At 52.6% G+C, this 18,612-nt stretch overlaps 1 protein-coding gene and 1 long non-coding RNA gene across 3 annotated transcripts; one reads left to right on the forward strand and one right to left on the reverse strand.

The window, feature by feature from the left end:
• Positions 1 to 949: 949 nt before the first annotated feature.
• On the reverse strand, positions 950 to 12,276 carry LOC112651598 (uncharacterized). Its single transcript, XR_003130916.3, has 3 exons — positions 11,965 to 12,276; positions 3,005 to 3,085; positions 950 to 2,782 (listed from the first exon to the last, which is right to left on the reverse strand). It is a non-coding gene; the product is annotated as an uncharacterized LOC112651598 (long non-coding RNA).
• On the forward strand, positions 9,946 to 17,747 carry IL17B (interleukin 17B). Of its 2 annotated transcripts, none has more exons than XM_049109258.1 (4): positions 9,946 to 10,502; positions 11,521 to 12,498; positions 14,663 to 14,952; positions 17,415 to 17,747. In XM_049109258.1, exons 2-4 carry the CDS (start codon positions 12,478 to 12,480, stop codon positions 17,644 to 17,646), a joined length of 543 nt encoding a protein of 180 aa, XP_048965215.1. In that variant the 5' UTR covers positions 9,946 to 10,502; positions 11,521 to 12,477; the 3' UTR covers positions 17,647 to 17,747. The 2 variants fall into 2 exon arrangements, with proteins under 2 accessions (XP_048965215.1, XP_025290693.1); XM_025434908.3 differs by having other exon boundaries at positions 11,605 to 12,498.
• Positions 17,748 to 18,612: the final 865 nt, after the last annotated feature.

The raw sequence follows: 18,612 nt of genomic DNA on the forward strand, positions 1-18,612 counted from the left end.
GGAGGTGAGAAAGGAGGTACTTCTAGGGTGTTTGATGATGGTGGTGGGAGCTTCCTTGCTGCCAGTCCATCACCAACCCATCTTTGTCTTGGGCAGTAGAGATCCTCGACCCCCACCCGAGACCACCTGAACAACACCCTCTTGGCACTATTCTTTACCAGACCATCTGCCCCCTGCAGCCTCTGCCCCAGACCCTGTCCTGTACTCTGTGCATCCTCCCAAGGATCCCCAAGGCAGGCAGACAGGTGGGACTTTTTGCCCTACTTTGCACATGAGTAAACCTGGGGTCTCAAGAGCAGCCTCCCAAGGGGATGCATCCTCTCCCTCAGCATTGCCTCATGGAACTTCCTGCTTCCATCAGGTGATGTGCAAGGAAGGCAAAGCCTGAGCTCTCCCATACCAATGGGACTGCAGAGGTGGCGGGTTGACTAAGAAAATGTCAGGAGACATGGAGGGTGGGCTGGCCCTCTGCCCCTTTCATGCTGTTGACCCCAAACCAACATTACTGTGTTGGTAAATGTTTTGGAAACGCTACTGATGCTTACTCTGTGCAGAAGTACCGAGTGAAGGGCTGAAAGTAGGGATAGATCTATGTCACTAATCTGTGTGTCACACCCATGGATGGAATCCAGCATAGCTCTGGAGCCCATAGGATCTGGATTTGAATCCTGGGTTTGCCATAGTTTACTAATGAATTTACTATTTATTTGCTGTCTTCCTGTGTCTAAATGTCCAAGCTGCTCAGGATGTGAAAGAATCAGAAAGAATGATAGGTACTTTGTTTCTCAATTCAGGAGGATTTGAAATCCTGGAGGCTAGGGGAGGTCCCCTCACTCTACTCGAGTTAAGGAGGATTAAGTTCCAAGTCCTGGTCCAGGGGAACTCAACATTTTTCATCATAAACCCCTAGAAGTTAACAGCAGTTTTTAAAAATAAATAAATTTTAAAATTGATTTTAAAGATTTATTTATTTATTTTAGAGAGAGAGAGAGAGAAAGAGAGAATGAGCAAGGGAGCATATGTGGGGAGGGGCAGAGGGCAAGAGGGAGAGAGAATCCCAAGCAGACTCCTGGCTGAGCTGGGAGCCTGATGTGGGGCTCCATCTCATGACCTTAGCCAAAATCAAGAGCTGGATGCTTAACTGATAGAGCCACCCAGGTGCCCCTTAGGATTTAAAAATAAATCTTTATAAATTCTATAAAGTACCATTTTGCTAATATATCATAATTTCTTAAAAAAATAAAAAATAGAAATGAGAGAATTTAGAAGTAAAAAGAGAAGAGCCTAATATTTTTCCTGGGCTTTGAATGACCCCCCCACCCCCATTTTGGAAATCACAAACCTAAGCTTCAAGAAAGCACAGACCTGGGTAGTCCAAGGGACTTAGAGGGGAGGGTGTGTGTACGTACATGAGCATATGTGGTAACTCAGGAACTGAGGCAGTGAGATGTTTGGGACAAGGTGAGGGTTTGAGGGGTTTCCTTGAGTCCGGGGCGAGGGGGGGCACGGCGTTGGGCTGAGCTTGCAATGGAGGCCTGAGTGAGGAGGGAAATGTGGCTTTATGGTAGATGGGCTGGACCTTACATGTCTTGGCCTGGAAGCAGCTTGGTAAGATCGTTCTATCCTGACTTGGGCTGTATTAGTGGTGGGGAGCACTTGCAGCCTCATAACATTTCCTTTCCTAGTCCCCTGAGTCTCCTTAGATAGCCTCCTTGCCTCCTTAGATGGTGAGCTTAACCATAGGGACTTAATTACCTATTACATTTTTTTTCTTTTTTTTTTTTCCTATTACATTATATTATTAGTTATATATAACATGAGGGACTTCTATATTCCTTCTATCTTTTCTACTTTCTATCTGTGTTAAGGGAATATGATATATGCATATAATAGTATTTTACAGAAGTTATAAAGATTTGTTTTAAAAAATAGCTTGCTTAAAATAAAGTTATTTATTTATGTAAGCAAGGAGCTGGAGCCAGCCCCCGGCCCATATCTCCGGAAGGGGAAGAGGGTGTGCTAAGGATAACCTGCCCCTTTGCAGGGATTCAGTTTGACAGAGCACCAAATAGTAATGTGATCCTTGTTTCACCTGCTTGCCCTCGAGCTAATTCATGTCATTGTCCCTGTGTGAAAAGGTTATGGTACTGGTCATTGGAGATCATTTCCAACTGGGAGCAACCTGGCTGGGGTTTTTAGGGAAAATTAATGCCCTCCAGGCGTTGGCTTAAATTGACCTTGTCTATCATCTCTCCCCTTTGCCGCTGAGGCCTGTCCCTGCCTCCCTGCCTCCACCCTGCCTATGTCTCCCCTGCTGACACTCCTCAGGACTGACGCTGATCCAAGCCTTCGTAAACCATTCAGGACTGTTAAACAAATCCTATAATTAGAAGCCAGGTTTCCTAAACGAAGTGAAAAATGTAATGTTACCCTTTGTTTGTTCACTGGATGCTCAACGCATGTCCCATGACCCAGAGGAGCTGTGACTTTGGGTTTTCAAGAAGCCTTAATAAGGTAATGTTTATAAAGTTCTTAACTTTACAACTCCGCTGGAGTATAACTCCATGAAATGAGGACAAGCCGTAATTCCAAGGAGATTCCACCCCCACCCACCGCCCCCATCCCAACGGTGAAGAATGTTGTCCCTTTGTCCTCTTCTGTGGTGTGTGGAAAGCCCCAAGACTGGGATTAAGGGGAGTGGGCTCAGGCCTCATCTCTGACACTGAGTTGCTGTGTCACATTGTATCAGTCTCTTTCCGTCTCTGGTCTTGCGTGTCCCCATCTGTAAAAGAGAAGAGCTGATGACACTTGCTCATTCTACACGTCTCTTCTAACTTGGATATTCTATAGTTTGATTTCTGAATCTCTCCACCAAGGGGTTTTATCTCAAGCAAGGATTCTTCTCCAAATTTGACCTCTCTTCTCTGGACTTTCCAAAAGATCTTGGTCATGAACCTTGAACAGAATACATCTAGTTTGGGGTTGGCAAGACACGTAGATATACCTTTTCTGCCTCGGCTTTGAGCCCTCAATCAAGCTCCTCCTTCATGAAATACAATGCATGACCAAAAAATGTGAAAATGACCTGTGGAAGGAAAAAAGAATTCCTTAACTCTTCCAAGGAATTCCAACTGGCCAAGATGGGGAACAATGGAAAGAGCGGGGCTTGTGCTGTCCGGGGACGGTAGCCACCAGTAAGTTAACAATATTATGTTAACATCGTAACAGCTGACATTTATGGAGTTCTTTCTATGAACCAGGCTCCACAATGAGAGCTTAAATCCATCCTCTCAATTAACCTCACAGAAAATCTGTGAGGTTGCTCCTTTCTCATTATCTTCATTTTATGGATAAGAAACTGACACTTAAAGAGAGGAAAGAATTTGGTGGAAGGAAATAAGTGGTTGGAGCAGAGAATCCGGAACCCATTCTTCAACCTCTACAAACCCACAACCTCCAAACCTCTGATCCTGCTGTGATACTTGTAGAAGTGTCCCATCACTCTGGGTCTCTGAGCAATTCTGATGAGCAGAGCACACCCAGGACTTGTAACAGAGGTGAGTGAGACATGTTTGCTGGAGTGAGCCTCCAAGGTCTGGGGGTTGTTTGTTACCGCAGCACAATGTGACCCATCCTGACTGACACTGCTTGTCATAGGGCAGAAGGAGCAGCTTTGTTCTGTATGTTCTCAAAGAGCAAATTTGTCATCAGCGGACGGAAGGAGGGGGGAGGTAGACATTTAAATCAAACAGAGCCTGATAAGAGACTTGGGATCATTTACTATCCTTGGGAAGCCAGCAAAATGACTATAAGGTCCTGCTGATCCTAAGATTCGAAGAAACAGCCTAAAACATGTGAAGATTTGTAGGTAATTCTAAAAAGATTGTGTCAGAGCTAGGCCTGTGGTTGAGATAATGGGATAGAATGCAAGGGAATCCCAATAATCCTAATATGGAAGACAAAAATTGTGGACATAGCTATGTAATCACCAGACCCAAAACAATCCCAGTTTTTCCAAGAGCGCACTATTGGGAGAGAGAGAGATTGGGGTCAGCCCGACCCTCGAATTCTCTCCAGAGCTGACTCAGAAAACATGTCCACCTGGCACCAAGCCCTCTTGCCAAACACATTTCCCTTCAATGTAGGCTGCTTCACAGAGCACAGCCTGGACACGTCAAAGAGAATTTGGATGGACTTTGGTGCTCTGTGCATGTTGCCTACACACCTGGGTGTAGACACCTGGGTGTCCACCTCTCACCACTGCCTGGTTCCAAAGCTCATTCCCTAAACTGTGGCAAAGGTTAGGGTGGGGTGGTGGGTCAAAAGTGGCCTCAGGGACCGAGGTTTTCATCCTAAGCTCTGCCCCTGTTCTCATTGTGCTTCCATTCCCTGGCCTCAATTTCCTCTTCTGTAAAAACCTTTATATTCACATGGGGTTGATAAAGGGAGTAAATAAAGTCAGGGACTTACAGCACTTACAGTGGTACACACAGAAGCTATCACCTTTACCACCAGCATCTGCCTGGGCCCTAAGGCTGTACCACTTCTGTCTTCCAGGGCCACAAACCTTGAAATTGTCTTCTTTAAAGAAAAATTTTTTTGTATATTTTTTTATTTATTTTTTATTTATTTTTTATTTATTTATGATAGTCACAGAGAGAGAGAGAGAGAGAGAGAGAGAGGCAGAGACATAGGCAGAGGGAGAAGCAGGCTCCATGCACCGGGAGCCTGACGTGGGATTCGATCCCGGGTCTCCAGGATCACGCCCTGGGCCAAAGGCAGGCGCCAAACCGCTGCGCCACCCAGGGATCCCCTGTATATTTTTTTAATTGGAGTTCGACTTGCCAACATATAGTATAACACCCAGTGCTCATCCTGTCAAGTGCCCCTCTCAGTGCCGGTCACCCAGTCACCCCCATACCCCCGCCCACCTCCCCTTCCACTACCCCTTGTTCATTTCCCAGAGTTAGGAGTCTCTCATGTTTTAAAATATTTTTTTAAAAGTTTATTTATTTTTCTAATAATCTCTAAACCCAACATGGGGCTTGAACTCATGACCCCGAGATCAAGGGTCACATGCTCTGACTGAGCCAGCCAGGTGCCCCTTGGACCTGTCTTCTAACATTAGAACAATCATGGAGGCTTCTTTCCTGGGAACCGACTTTGGATGTGGTCGGATTCCCCACCAGCCGTTTCTTCCTCTTCCCTCACCAATATAGTATTTATGAGAACCAACCTTTCAGTAGCAATTTGGCAAGATGTCACATTCTTGTCACATCGGCAAGAAGACATTGTACCTGCTTCCACATGCCCTGAATGCTGAGGTCATGGGCTCCAGTCATGCTCATGGATGCAAGAGGTATAGGAGATGGTGAGGAAGGATGCCCAGCCACAGTGCCTAAGGCTGGTCCTCAAATACCAATATTGTTGTATCTACCATCCTTTTCAAGAACGTGAGCTCGGGAACTGTTTTAGCTGTTCACTGCTCTACGCCCAGGCCTGAGCACAGTGCCTGGCACACTATGTATTTGTCAAGAAGTGAGTGGACCCTCCTCAAGAACTCTCAAGGCTCTTCACTGCCTATATCTTAAAGTCACAGCTCATAGAAACATGCAGAGCATCCTGGGCAAGGTATTTAAACCACCACCTGGGGCAGCTTCTCATTATCCTCAGCTGATGGGTTCATGCCGCAGAGCTGGGAGGTTCAGACCTCCTTCTGCAGGGAGCCTGGGTTGGGACTCACCGTAGCCCTGAGAGCCTGTATGTTTCTGAGGCTGGTGTCTAGATCGGGAAGCAGGGTGGGGACAGAGGCCTTGGTTACAGCTGTCAAGGCTCCTTGCTAAGGGCAGTGGGAGCTGTCTCACCACCTGTCCCCCCAAGTGGTGGGTATTGGGTAGCTCTCAGGGTTCCTCCTGCACTCCGGCAAGTCTGGCCCTGGTCATAGCTGCCCCCGGGCTCCCAAGTCGGGCACTGAGAAGCAGATGTGAGAATAAGCCACGTTCACGGTCTGCAAGAGGCTCCCACCCCATGACTCCAAGGCTCGCACTTGCAAGACCCCGTCCGAGAATTCGCACTCACCCAGACACCAAAACAAACACAATGAAAACAGTGCTATTTGAGCCGGTAACAGAAGCCAATATGTAGGGCAGACTCTGAGCAGTACCATGGCTTTCAGCTGTGTTTGGGGAGCGGGCCTTTGAACCCAAGCTATGAAGGAATTCCCCTCTCCACCCTGCCTCCCCTTGAGGACTCCTCTCCTGTAAACAACTGGGAGACACCAACCTCTTTATTCCCACCCCCACACCCACCCCAGCCCAGGCTTCTTCCTCCACAGGATCTGGGCTCTGGGGGTCTACAGAGAACATTTCTCATGTGGTCCCCTTTTCCTGCTTCTGCTGGAGAATGGAGCCTCCTACCCGAAATAAATGTGGACCCACCCAGCAGGGGGAGGGGCCAACAGCTTTCAGGGAAAAGCCAGGACTCTGGATCTTGTAAGTCCAGACGACGTCCTATAAACTCTGACGGAAGGATAAACATCCCCCGGGACCAAGGGGAGGATATGCCGGTGGGCTGGGGGCCCGGCGCCTCTGTCTGCCCCAGGGACAGGCTGTTTAATCCATGTCCCTCATGAGCCTCTTTGGGCTCCTTCCTGTTCCAGGTCTGGACAAATGGAGGCAGGCAGGACAGCCCCACCTGTGGACCCAAGCCTCTCAGGCTGGAAGGGAACTTTTAAAATTCAGTGAACCCAACCCTTTCTTTTTTTTTAATTTTTTCTAAATAGGCTTCATGCCCCTGTGTGGGGCTTGAACTCACGACTGTGAGATCAAGAGTTGCATGCTCTACTGACTGAGCCAACCAGGCACCCCACTTTCTTTTTCGTGAATCTCCCGGATACCACTCCCAACTGGTCTTCGGCCCTCTACTAAACCAACCTGGCAGATGGGGAGCTCACTTTTTCCAGGGATATGACTGGGACTCTGGCAGTTAAAAAGCTCTAGAAGAGAGCTGACCAGAATTGTTCTCTTCAACCTGACTGAGCAAGAACAAAGAACAATGTGTAAAACAAAATAATCACAGGGCTTTCATTGAGCACCACGCCATGCCAGGCACTTGACATGCGTTATCTTGTTAGATCCCCCTCCTTTCCAGGAGGATACACACAGGCTCAGAGAGGTTAGGTCACTTGCCCAAGGTAACCCAGCAGTTGTGTACAGGGGCTGGGGTTCAGGTCACTCTGGTTCAAAGTCCGTGCTTTAAATATTGGCCTATATGCAATCAAAGAGCAAAAATAGCATATACACGCAGGAGAATACTGTCCACCCAACTTGGGTGCACACGAACCCAACCAAATGATGATAAAAACAGCAGAATTGGCCAAATATTAAGTATTAGTTATATGCCAGGAAAATCATAAATTTTTTTGAGAAATCCATTTAAACATCTCTAGGAGGATACTGAGGCTCACTGAGGTTAGGAGAAGTGGACACGGGCACATAAGAGGGATTGGGTAAGTGTCCGACCACCATCTCTGAAGTTGGCCGTCTCCCACTACGCCGTATCACATCATAGGCAGGAACTTCAGCATAATGAGAGAGAACACTCTTATAATTATTCTTTTCAACCACTAAGGCTTTAAAAAGTAGGATGTGCGCCCTCAGAGAGAAATCTCCCTACTGTGAAGGTGTTCAGCTAAGGTGCTTTAAAAGGGGATCCTATGCTGGTGGGGGCTGCACAAGACATCCCTTGGCTCTGAGGGCCTATGGGTAGTGAGCACTAACCAGAGACTAGGTACAGGGTGGAGTCGATCTGTAATTCAGAAACACAAGCTTGGTGTTTTCAAGGCTGGCTGCTAGGCAGAAGGGAGGCCTTAGCCACCCAGTCCCAGAACACAAGTCCACCTCTTGAGTCCTACCCTGACTCCCATTCCCTTGACTGCCCCCCATGGGGGAGGAGGCATTGGCACCTGGCCTGGGCAGAGGATCATGTGGATGTGGCGGTCCCTCTGCACATCTCAGGGGCCGCCGTTTGCCCAGGCCTTTCCCTTTTTTGAGAACTGGGAGCTTGCTGGCTGGGTCTGTTCCCACCAACAGTGTTCCCGTCCAGGGAGCTTAAAATAGTGCCTCTTGGCTGGGGCTCTGGAGTGAGCAGTGAGGCAGGCATTTGTGCAAATATGGGCCTGGGAGAAAGACTCCTACCCAGGAGGGTGGCGGGCGGGGTGGGCAGCATGGCAGGAGAGCCAAGACCTCCTGTGGAGGATGCGCCCTCCTGGCCACAGCCCCCTCCATCTCGCAGCAGAGGCGCCTGTTAGTCTCCTGCCTCCCCAGACCTTACTGGGCCGCTCGGGCAAGTCTTTACACTGAATCCCACAGGTCCTCCTGGCTCTAGGGTGGGCCCGTTGGAAACAGGGCCGCTGCGTTCTTCAGCAGGTTCTATCCTTGTTCCCGCTGTACCATGCCCTTCCCACCTAAGAACATTCCAGAAGCAACCTTGAAGGCCCAAATCACTACCTGTTTTAACAAGAACAGTGACAACAACAGCAGCTACCTTTAATTAAGCATTTGCTTTTGTCGGGCACTCTGCTAACTGCTTTAACATGCATGATCTCATTTGATCTTCACAACGTTCCAGCCAGGCCAAGTTATAATCTCTACTGTGCAGAAGAACCTGAGGCTCAGAGAAGTCAAGTGACTGTCCCGAGGTCACACAGCTGTGAACTGGTAGAGGCGGGATTAAAACTCAGATCTGTGGATCTCTAGAGTCTGAACTCTTACCCCTGGGCTATCCCCCACCCCCTCTACAGGTCCCTGTGGCTCGGGCCTCCCATTTTCCATTCCAGCATTAACACTCCATATCGCATACAGCTGGCTTGAGGCAATGCATCAAATACCTTGTGAATGCCTACTACGTGCCAGGAACACTGCTGGGTGCCGTGCTCATGCCCTGGGAGCTCTCAGATCCTCTTGAGGACTCTGGTTTGGGCTTGAGCTCAGTGACCTCCCCAGCACTCATGGTCCAGTTCGTTTGAGGATGTCATGGGGAGGCCGAGGCAAGCATTGGCCCTCCTCCGTGACCAGCTGGACACCCCCTGCCCTCTCCTGGCTGTGACTCTCCTCTCCTTCCCCTCACTGCAGGGGACAGCATGTACACTAATCAGACAACCTTGCTTTGAATCCTCTGTGACTTTGGGCTCCCTGAGCCTCAGTTTCCCCGTTCGTAGATGAGGGATAAAATTAGGACCTCACCACAGGGTGGCTGGGAAGATTTACTGAAACAGTGCTCACGAAGGACTTAGCACAGTGCCTGGCAGTCAGTAAATAGACATTAAGCAGTAGCTATTATTATTACTAATTGTTATTTCCTGAAATTTCTGATGTCCAGCAGACAAACGCCTGGGGCCCAGCACATGGTGGATGCTCCAAGCGAAGGAATCATTCACACAGCAGACAGAAGCCTGCACCCCATCCTTGCCCCCCCCCCCTTGGCAGCCTGTGCCATTGCTGCTCTGACATGGGAGGTGTCCCTGGAGCTGGACCCTGACAGTAGGGTCGCTCGGGAGGCCAGAGGGCAGGCACAGGACCCATGCCCCGTCACCTGGTCCCCTCAGTTTCAGCGCCAGGGCCCATTCCAGGGAAGGGGCGGGGATGGTTCCCTCTGGGCATGCGACACTCTTCAGGGTTGTCTGGCTTTCTGGTGGCGCCACCTGGTGGCGAGCACAGCGCCGCTTCAAGGCGGGCCCTGCCGCCGAGGGCTCTGGTGGCCCTGAGCAAGACCACCCCCTGCCTCCCCCTTCCCAGCCCCCCCGCCCGGGGCCTCCGTTATGAGTGCCCACCACTTCCCGTGAAAGAAGACCTAAGGACCCCAACTTTGCTGTGGGGCAGAAACACTGACGCCCACGTTCTTAGGCCTCTCTCTCAGACCTAGGTTGGTCCCACTGTAGTCGGACAAGCTTCACACTCAGGACATCCCTGAGGGCAGATGACCCTTCGGTGGTTTTCTCGAGACCTAGGCTGGAGGAAGGGACTGCCTTCCAGGCCTGAGATGGCCCAGGAATGGGAAACCCACTGATGGTCACTGGGGCCCTCCGTGACTCCCCAAGCACCTGCCTGGGTACCCCCACAGGTGTCCCCCTCCCTACTGGGAGGAGTCTGGGGCCCCAAGTCCCAGCCTGGCCCCAAGCTGTCGGTATACGCTGCGAGGGAAGAAGAGACTGAGGCGTGCTCTAACTAGCCTCTCCTGACTCCGGCACTGATACTGAGGCCCAGCCCCACCTGCCCCCTTCTCCTCCCGTGCTGGAGTGGAGGTGGGGTGCGGGAATGTGGAGAGTGGGTGAGGACTCCTGTAGCTCCCAGACCGGCTCCTGTGAGGCGCAGATTCCCGGGCCTGCGTTGTCAGAGCGCCGAGGCCAGGACCCCGGAGTCTACGTTGACAAGCACCGAGCTGGAAGCCCAGACAGCTAAGTCCTGACTTTGGGATACAGAAGCAAGGGTGCATGTGGCCAGCAGGTAGGAGAGTGTGGTGGTTGCGGGGGGCCTGAGAAGCAGAGGACCCCCCTGGCAGCCAGGTCCCTATCTTTTCATTTCCCTTTCCGTGGATGCCGGCCGGGGTGGGGGGTGGGGTCCCCCCAGCTGCATGCTGCTCCCGCCACCCGCCAGCAGCAGCAGAGGGGTAGCAAGGAGGCTGCCCCCATCCCTCACCCCGTCACACTAGCTCGGAGGACAGTGGGGTGGGGCCGGGGCGGCCTGGGATGGGAGTGGGGGCCCTTGCTGCCTGAGGAGGTATTTTCAGAGTCCCCCTCCCTCTGGAGTTTCCAGTGATAGAATAGAGTCCTGTCTAGTATTTGACCAAATATGGTGGTATCTCTCGATGAGCTCCAGCCTCAGCCAGTTTCTCAGTTATGCTGTGGAAACCTGCCCCGGACAGATTAATCTTGTGACATTCGGCAGCGCGTCGCACTCTGTTCTCCCCCTCGGCCTATTCCTGTAAATGGCCAGGAGTGGCCCTGAGCGCCACGGTGCAGTCCTAGATGTTTGTTCATTCACCGTGTCCCTCCCTGTCCTCTGCACGCTCTCTCCTACCCTCCTCCGCCGCCCTGGGCGGACTGGCTCCCTCAAAGCAGGCTGGACTGTTCGGTTCGCTTGAGCGGAGAGACCTGGACCCTCGGGGCTGGCCAGTTCAGCGTGGGATTTCAGGACCCGTAGCCCCTGGGGTCACCCCAGCTCACCACACTGTGGCCGGAGCCTGTGAAGCCCGGAGCTCTCTCGGGGGGGCCCGAGGGGCAAGGAGGGAGAGTTGGCTGAGCGACGAGAACCACGCTGGCTCTCATGCTAATTAGAATAGCTAATGTTTGTAATAACAATTATGTGATTATTTCATCATAATCATTTTCGTCATAAACAGCTAAGTGTTTATTGAGCACTTACTACCCGCCAGGGACTGGGCCAGCTGTTTAACGTGGCTTATTTCCTTTCCTCCTTTGAACGGCCCCATGTGGTGGCCACTGTCATTACCCCCATTCTAGAGAGGTGGGACGTGAGACTCGGAAAGATTTCGGGAAGAAATGGGCCAGGCCACTGTTGACTCCTGGGCATGACTCCCATTCTACAGAGAAGGAAACTGAGGCTGAGAAAGAGTCAAAGTGACAGACAGCCACGGACGGGGAGCCCTACATCGGGGAGGCCAGAACAACCAGCCACAAAGACCTCATGAACGGCGACTTGGCCCGCGTGAGAGCACAGATGCAGAAGCATGTTCACGGCAGGCCGGAACTGTGCAGAAAATACCCCAAGACAAACAGCACGGGGTGGGGGAGGGAGCCCTGCACGGGGACCAGGTCTGAATCCCAGCTCTGTCACCTCGAACCCGCTGCGTAATCCTAGACAAGCCCCCTTCCCGGCTCTGGCCTCAGTTTCCCCGCCTGTGAACTAAGTGGGTGGGACGCCGATCACCCAGGGCCATTGAACTCACCTGGGGCTGGCTGAGGCCGGAGGGCCTGGGCTGTCTCCCTGGGAGATGGGGCCTGCGTCCGCTCCTGGCCAGCACAGCCGAGAACATTTGCTCTCCTGACCAACGGACAGCCCGTCCCTCCTCCACCCTCACCCCCTCGCCGTCCCCAAAGCAAACGAAGCTGATTGTCTCAGCCGGCCCTGTGGGTGCTGGCCGGGTGGCTAGCCGCAGGCCACAGACGGAGGTGCCACCCGCCAGAGCCCCGCCAGACACACAGGGCATTGTCCCTCAGTCAACAGCCCCCGGGCACCTCGGCCCGGCTCCTGGCCTGCCCCACGCCCCTCGCCGCCTGCCGCTGCGCCGGGCCCAGCCAGCCGGGCCGAGGCTCCCAGCTGATGACGAGCCCCCCCAGCCACCCCCAGCAGCCCCCTGACGAGCTATAATTGCTTCGCTCCATCCTGTTGCTGCCATTCTCTTGGCGGAGGCATCTGGGGTTCCAGGCGGGCGGCAGCTGCAGGCCAACCGCCCGGCCCCATGGACTGGCCGCACAACCTGGTACGTGGCGCTTCCCCACCCGCCCCACCCCCACCCCATTTAGGGCCGCAGCGTCTCGGTCCTTCTTTCCTATTGATTAATGGCCGCCTCTGTTTGCCTTGGAATCTGCAGAGGCCGAGCTCTCCCTCTGCCGTCTCCCCCAGGGCGAGACAGAAACAGAGACGGTCTCAGAGCCGCAGCCCTGGCCGCCGGCTCAGGCCCCTGCACCCGCTCGGGCTCGGCCTCGCAGCGAGGCCCCTCCAGGCCGAAGCCATCGGGGGAGATCCTGGCAAACCCCGTTATTGGGCGGGGGGGTCCAGAGAGTCCCCGGGGCCTGGGATCCAGGCTGTGTGACCTTGGGCAAGTCCTTCTGTTTCTGATCCCCAGGGAGGGGCGACTTTGGTTCTGTTCTGGGCTTCCCGGAGTCCCTGTGAGAAGCGCAGAGGAGAGAGCCAATTGTTAAGGAGGCATTTTTCTGCACCGGGATCCAGGACCGAAAAGGAAGAATTGAGCGACTTGGTGGATTTTGCGCTGCCAGGAGGGGCTTTGCTGAAATTTGCTTCCAGGGGGCAGGACTTGCTGGGTAGCCTGGAGAGTTCAGCGTGGGCTGTGCAGGTGGTGAGGGGAGTGACTCAGGGCAGGGGGGCCCCTGGTTAGACTCAGGGACCGGCTGAAACCCCCTTGAAGAGTCCTGCCTTCTGGAGAGTCCTGGGCCCCACCCACGTTCTGGCCCTTGTCTCCCCTGCTTGCTGAGGAGCCTGGGTCCTCAGAGCCTGGGTCCTCCTGCCAGCTCCCTGGGGCTTCTCCTGAGCAGGCCAGAGACTTGCCTGACACTCTCGGTTCAGTGGGGGGAGAGGGGGAGGATGGTTGGTGAGGTTGGATACGGGTGTGTAAGGCGTGGATGGGGTGGGTGCAGAGGAGGGGAGCACAGGGGTCATGGCATCCAACAGGGATCCTCAGCCTTGATGCCCCTCTCCCCACCTTCATCTCACGCTCCCTCCCCTGCTCTCTCTAGTTAAGCCTTGTGGTTTCCCTAGCAAAGCTCTTCACCAACTCAAACCTCCTCTCACATTGACCCCACCTCACTGTGAGGTATTTAGACTACCCCCCCCCACCTCCCCTCCCTCTTACCCTTCACCTCACCTTGCCGGCTCCCCAGAAAGGCCTTGCAGGGCCGCTCCACTGCCACCAGACTGAGCGGGTGGCCCTAATCTCTAGCCACATGCAGCCAGCTCCTCCTCAGCAACAAGCTCCAAGATATTTAGGGGCTTATTCCTTGCCTACTGTGTGTCCCCCTTCTCCGGACCGTGAGCTACAAGAGGGCAGGCATAGTGACAGCCGTTTAGGGACCCAGGCACAGGGGATGAGACAGTATGTGGAAACCATGGCAATGGCTGTCCACATGGAGTCTGTGCTTAGTGGCGGAGGGTGTGTATAAAAGAGCCACACACAAAAAAAAATAAAAAAAAAAAAAGAGCCACACACACAAACTAAGTCTGTAGTCGAGCAACGAGGGCGTGTGGTATTGAGAGCCCAAGAAAGTCCCCTAAGGCATCCCTTAGGGTGTGACACTGGGCTGAGACATGAGGGGTAAGAGGCATTTAGAAGGGGAGGGGAGGCAGGACTCTGCAGATGGCAGCCTGTGCAAAGGCCCTGTGGCAGGAAGGAGCGCGGTGGGAAGAAGGGCTTGAGAGCAGGCCAGAGGCCGGAGCACAGGAGTGAGAGGAAGCCAGGGGTGATCTGAGGAGGCAGAGGTCAGACTGTGTGGTGGAGTCGGGGTGTTGTTACCTCCAGGGGGAACTGTTAGCTGGAGGGTGACATGATCAGATTTGCATTTCAAACAGCTGTGCTGGTCCACAATCTGGAGAACAGAGAATAGAATGAGCCAGGGAGGATTTGGGGAGACCAGGTAGGAGGCTTTTGAGGGAAGTGAGGATGGTTGCTCGGATAGAGAAATGGAAGGGTGGGGAGATGTTTAAGAGGTGCCAATGTAGGACTTAGTGAGGACTATGGTACGTACACACGTGTGGTACACATGTGGCGGCCGGGCGGGACCAGGCCAGGCATGGCCAGCGCGGGTGGGCCCCGGCAGAGGCTCTCTTCCCTCTCTTCTCCCTGGGCCTCAAGTCTTGGCCCAGAGGGAGACCTGGCTCTCCTACCTTTGACGTGTGGCCTTCTTCCCCAGCTGTTCCTTCTCACCATCTCCATCTTCCTGGGGCTGGGCCAGCCCAGGAACCCCAAAGGCAAGAGGAAGGGGCCAGGGCGGCCTGGCACCCTGGCTCCAGGGCCCCACCAGGTGCCGCTGGACCTGGTGTCCCAGGCGAAGCCATACGCCCGCATGGAGGAATACGAGAGGAATCTCAGCGAGATGGTGGCCCAGCTCAGGAACAGCTCTGAGCCGGCCAGGAGGAAGTGTGAGGTCAACCTGCAGCTGTGGCTGTCCAACAAGAGGAGCCTGTCACCCTGGGGCTACAGGTAGGCCGGGCTGGGCAGCCATGGGCAAGCTGCCTGGTGGCAAGGGGGACACTGTGCTCACTGTTGCCATCACTGTCATAGACCTGGGATTCAGAGATCTGGGTGCCTGGTTTGATTCCTGGTTCTGCTTCTTACCAGCTGTGTGGCTTAGGGCAAGCTTAGCTTCTCTGAGCCTCAGATTCCTCAGTGTAAGTAGAGGTGATACTGGTTAAAACTTTGTAGGTTTTTTTTTTTTTGGTTTTTGTTTTTTAATTTAAATACAATTAGCCAACATATAGTACGTCATTAGTTTCAGAGGTAGAGGTCAGTGATTCATCAGTTTCATGTAATACCCAGTGCTTCTCACATCGCGTGCCCTTCTTGATGCCTGTCACCCAGTAGCCATCCCCCCACCACCCACTCCAGCAACCCTCAGTTTCTTTCCCAGAGTTAAGAGTCTCACTTCATAGGTTTTATAGGCTTGTTATTAAATGAGCTGTTGAGGCAGAGCCTGAGCATTATGGTTCATGTCCCCACTGAAGCACCTGCAAGGCTTTCACTTCCTCTGCTTTGGCGTGCCTTGTACACACCTCCTAGTTACAGTACGCACAGGTGGCAGTGAGTTGCTGTGTCCACATCCATCTCACTTTTGAATGACTGGCACATTCCCAGGGCCTGCATCAGAGTCATGTAAGAATTCTCGTGCCCCACTCAATCACAGTCTCCAGGAAGAGGCCCAGAAAATGATATTTTATACATCTCCACATGATTAGGGTTCACAGCCAGGTTTGCGAGTCAAGACCTGCCATCTCTAGATGATATGGTCGGTGTCTCACCGTGGCTGTAGCTCTACTTTCTTTCTTTTTTTTTTTTTTTAAGGTCTTATTTTATTATTTAGTCATTCATGAGAGACACAGAAAGAGAGGCAGAGACACAGGCAGAGGGAGAAGAAGGCTCCATGCAGGGAGCCTGATATGGGACTCGATCCCAGGTCTTCAGGATCACACCCTGGGCTGAAGGTGGTGCTAAACTGCTGAGCCACCCTGGTGGCCCTGGCCAAATATTTTTCCCTGGACAATTTAGGTCTTGAGACTCAAGCAGAGAGTTCTCTACTTCTAAGCAGAGAACCTTCTAAGCACAGAACCCGCAGAGGAGGCCAAATGTATATGTGTTGAATGAATAATGAAGAAGTAGACTAACTGGAAGGGTCCTCACTCACTAATCAGGCCAAAGATTTTTGTTTAAAGATTTACTTGAGAGAGAGAGAGAGAGAGAGAGAGAATCTCAAGCAGACTCCTGAGTGTGGAGCCCAAAATGGGGCTCAGTCTCATGACCCTGAGATCATGACCTGACCTGAAACCAAGAATCAGATGCTTAACCACCTGAGCCACCCAGGCACTCCCTGGCCAAATATTTTTCCCTGGACAACTTAGGTCCTGAGACTCTAGAAGAGCATGTTCAATAGAACCTTCTGTGATGATGTCAATTCTAACATGGTAGGCGTTAGCTTGATGTGGCTATTGAGCACTCGACATGCAGTCATGCAACTGAGGAACTCATTTTGATTATTTTATTTATTTATTAATTAAAATTTTATTTATTTATTTGAGAGAGAGCAGAGAGAGAGGACACAAGCAGCGGGAGCTGTAGGCAGAGCGAGAAGGAGAAGCACACTCCCCACTGAGCAGGGTATACAGGACTCCAGCACCATGACTTGAGCTGAAGGCAGATGCTTAACTGACTGAGCCACCCAGGCCCCCTATTTCATTTATTTTAAATTTATTTATTTTAATTGAAGCATAGCTGACTAATTTTGGTTGACTTACATTTAAATAGCCACATGTGGCTAGTGGCTACCATATCTGGAGTGTGGCAATTGGAAGGGTCTGTAAAGATCCTGCAAAACTTTCTGTGCCCTTGATTTGGGGGGCGGGGCATCTTCTAAAAATGCAGTTTTGGATTCAGGAGGTCTGGGGTAGGGATGATTCTGCATTTCTACCAAGCCCCTGGGTGATGCGGATGCTGCAGGTCCTCAGTGAAGCTCTCTCCCCATCCCACCCCCCAACTTAGCAGATGAGAAAGCTGAGGCATGAGGAAGGTGAGGTCACAAAGCAGGTCCCTATGCTCTCGGCCCGAGGAGGGAACCTGTCTGTGTTGTCCGTCAGCGAACACCTAATGTCTAGGACAGGTTCACTCCTGCAGTGGGTGGTGAAAAGTGTGTCTTGAATGAAGAGAACCGCAGTCAGAGTAGAACCCAGGCCTCCTGACTCCGCTTCTGGGGAGGAGGAGGCTCAATGTGCTCATATATCATTTCCCCGTGGAGGACATTCCCCAAGAATAGAAGCGCGTGGCCGGGGAGCAGAGAAGGCCCTAGGCTCGTTGCGACCCCACAGGGCAATCTAGTCCCGGGACGGGCATGGGCACCGATTTGCCCTGTCGCGACGGCCACCTGCCACTCAGTGTTCTCTCCTGCCTCCCTGCAGCATCAACCACGACCCGAGCCGCGTCCCTGCGGACCTGCCAGAGGCGCGGTGCCTGTGTCTGGGCTGCGTGAACCCCTTCACCATGCAGGAGGACCGCAGCATGGTGAGCGTGCCCGTGTTCAGCCAGGTGCCCGTGCGCCGCCGCCTGTGCCCGCTGCCACCGCGCACCGGGCCCTGCCGCCAGCGCGCCGTCATGGAGACCATCGCGGTGGGCTGCACCTGCATCTTCTGAACCCCGAGCCTGTGGGTGGCCAGAGACCACCCTCCTTACACTCCCACGCCAAGCAAGGCCGATGAAAAGTGAAAAGTAAACGTGTCTTTTGTTGAGCAAGACCTTGGGTTTGCTCCTTGAGGCTCCAAAGCCGGAACCTGGATGGGGATAGGAGGTTTGGGAGGTAGATTTCGGATCAATATGAAGGAGGATATTCCATCCCTCAGAATTCTCCCAACACTGGGATAGGTTATTTTAAAAATCTCGCCTTCATTTCTGCCATGTAGGGCAGTCACATACTTCCTTTAATTTGGGTGTATAAGCCTGTTTCAACCAAGTTATTGGAGCTTGGTTGATATAGACTTATATAGGAGTGAGCAAGCACTAACTCTCCCCAAATAAGTCAAGGACAATCGCAGACAAGCTCATAGGAAGCGGTAAGCTCCTCGTCTCTGGGACGGCCCAGTAGTGCTGAGGCTCTATGGATACTGTGGAGCTGGTTGGAGTAAGTGGCCTGCAAGGTCTCTTTCAGCTCCGAGATTCTCTGCAGGTCAGCCAGCCGCCTTCGATCTAGAGAAGAGCCTCTGGGTTGTCAAAGAGTGGGGGGTTTTAGCCTGGGCCAGCCAGCCGCTGAAAATTTCATGTGGGTATGCATTTTTCTGGGCTGAGATCCCTTGCTTTGAACCAACACTCAAGAGTTGAGAAGCACCAGTGTAGATTCTTCCAGCCTATGTACCAGGGGATCTGGCTAGATGGTTCGCTGATATCTCAAACTTTAGCAAGCACTAGAATCATGGGGAGGGCTCATTAAAACACAGATTGCTGGGCCCTGCATGCAGTGGTTCTAATTTAGGTGGGAGCTGACACTTGGCTTTTCTTTCCTTTTCTTTTAAAAAAGATTTTATTTATTTGAGAGAGAGAAGGTGTGCATGAGAGAGCACAAGTGGGCAGGAGGGGTGGAGGGAGAGAGAGAAGCAGACTCCTCAC

Source organism: Canis lupus, chromosome 4 (assembly GCF_003254725.2).
Source record: "Canis lupus dingo isolate Sandy chromosome 4, ASM325472v2, whole genome shotgun sequence".
Lineage (NCBI taxonomy): Eukaryota > Metazoa > Chordata > Mammalia > Carnivora > Canidae > Canis > Canis lupus.

Bases quoted from the DNA above. Each gene is read 5' to 3' on its own strand.
- IL17B (XM_049109258.1), top strand. From the start codon at position 12,478: ATGGACTGGCCGCACAACCTG. The intron at 12,499-14,662 runs GTACGTGGCGCT...CTTCTTCCCCAG, and splicing joins TGGACTGGCCGCACAACCTG to CTGTTCCTTCTCACCATCTC. The intron at 14,953-17,414 runs GTAGGCCGGGCT...GCCTCCCTGCAG, and splicing joins CTGTCACCCTGGGGCTACAG to CATCAACCACGACCCGAGCC.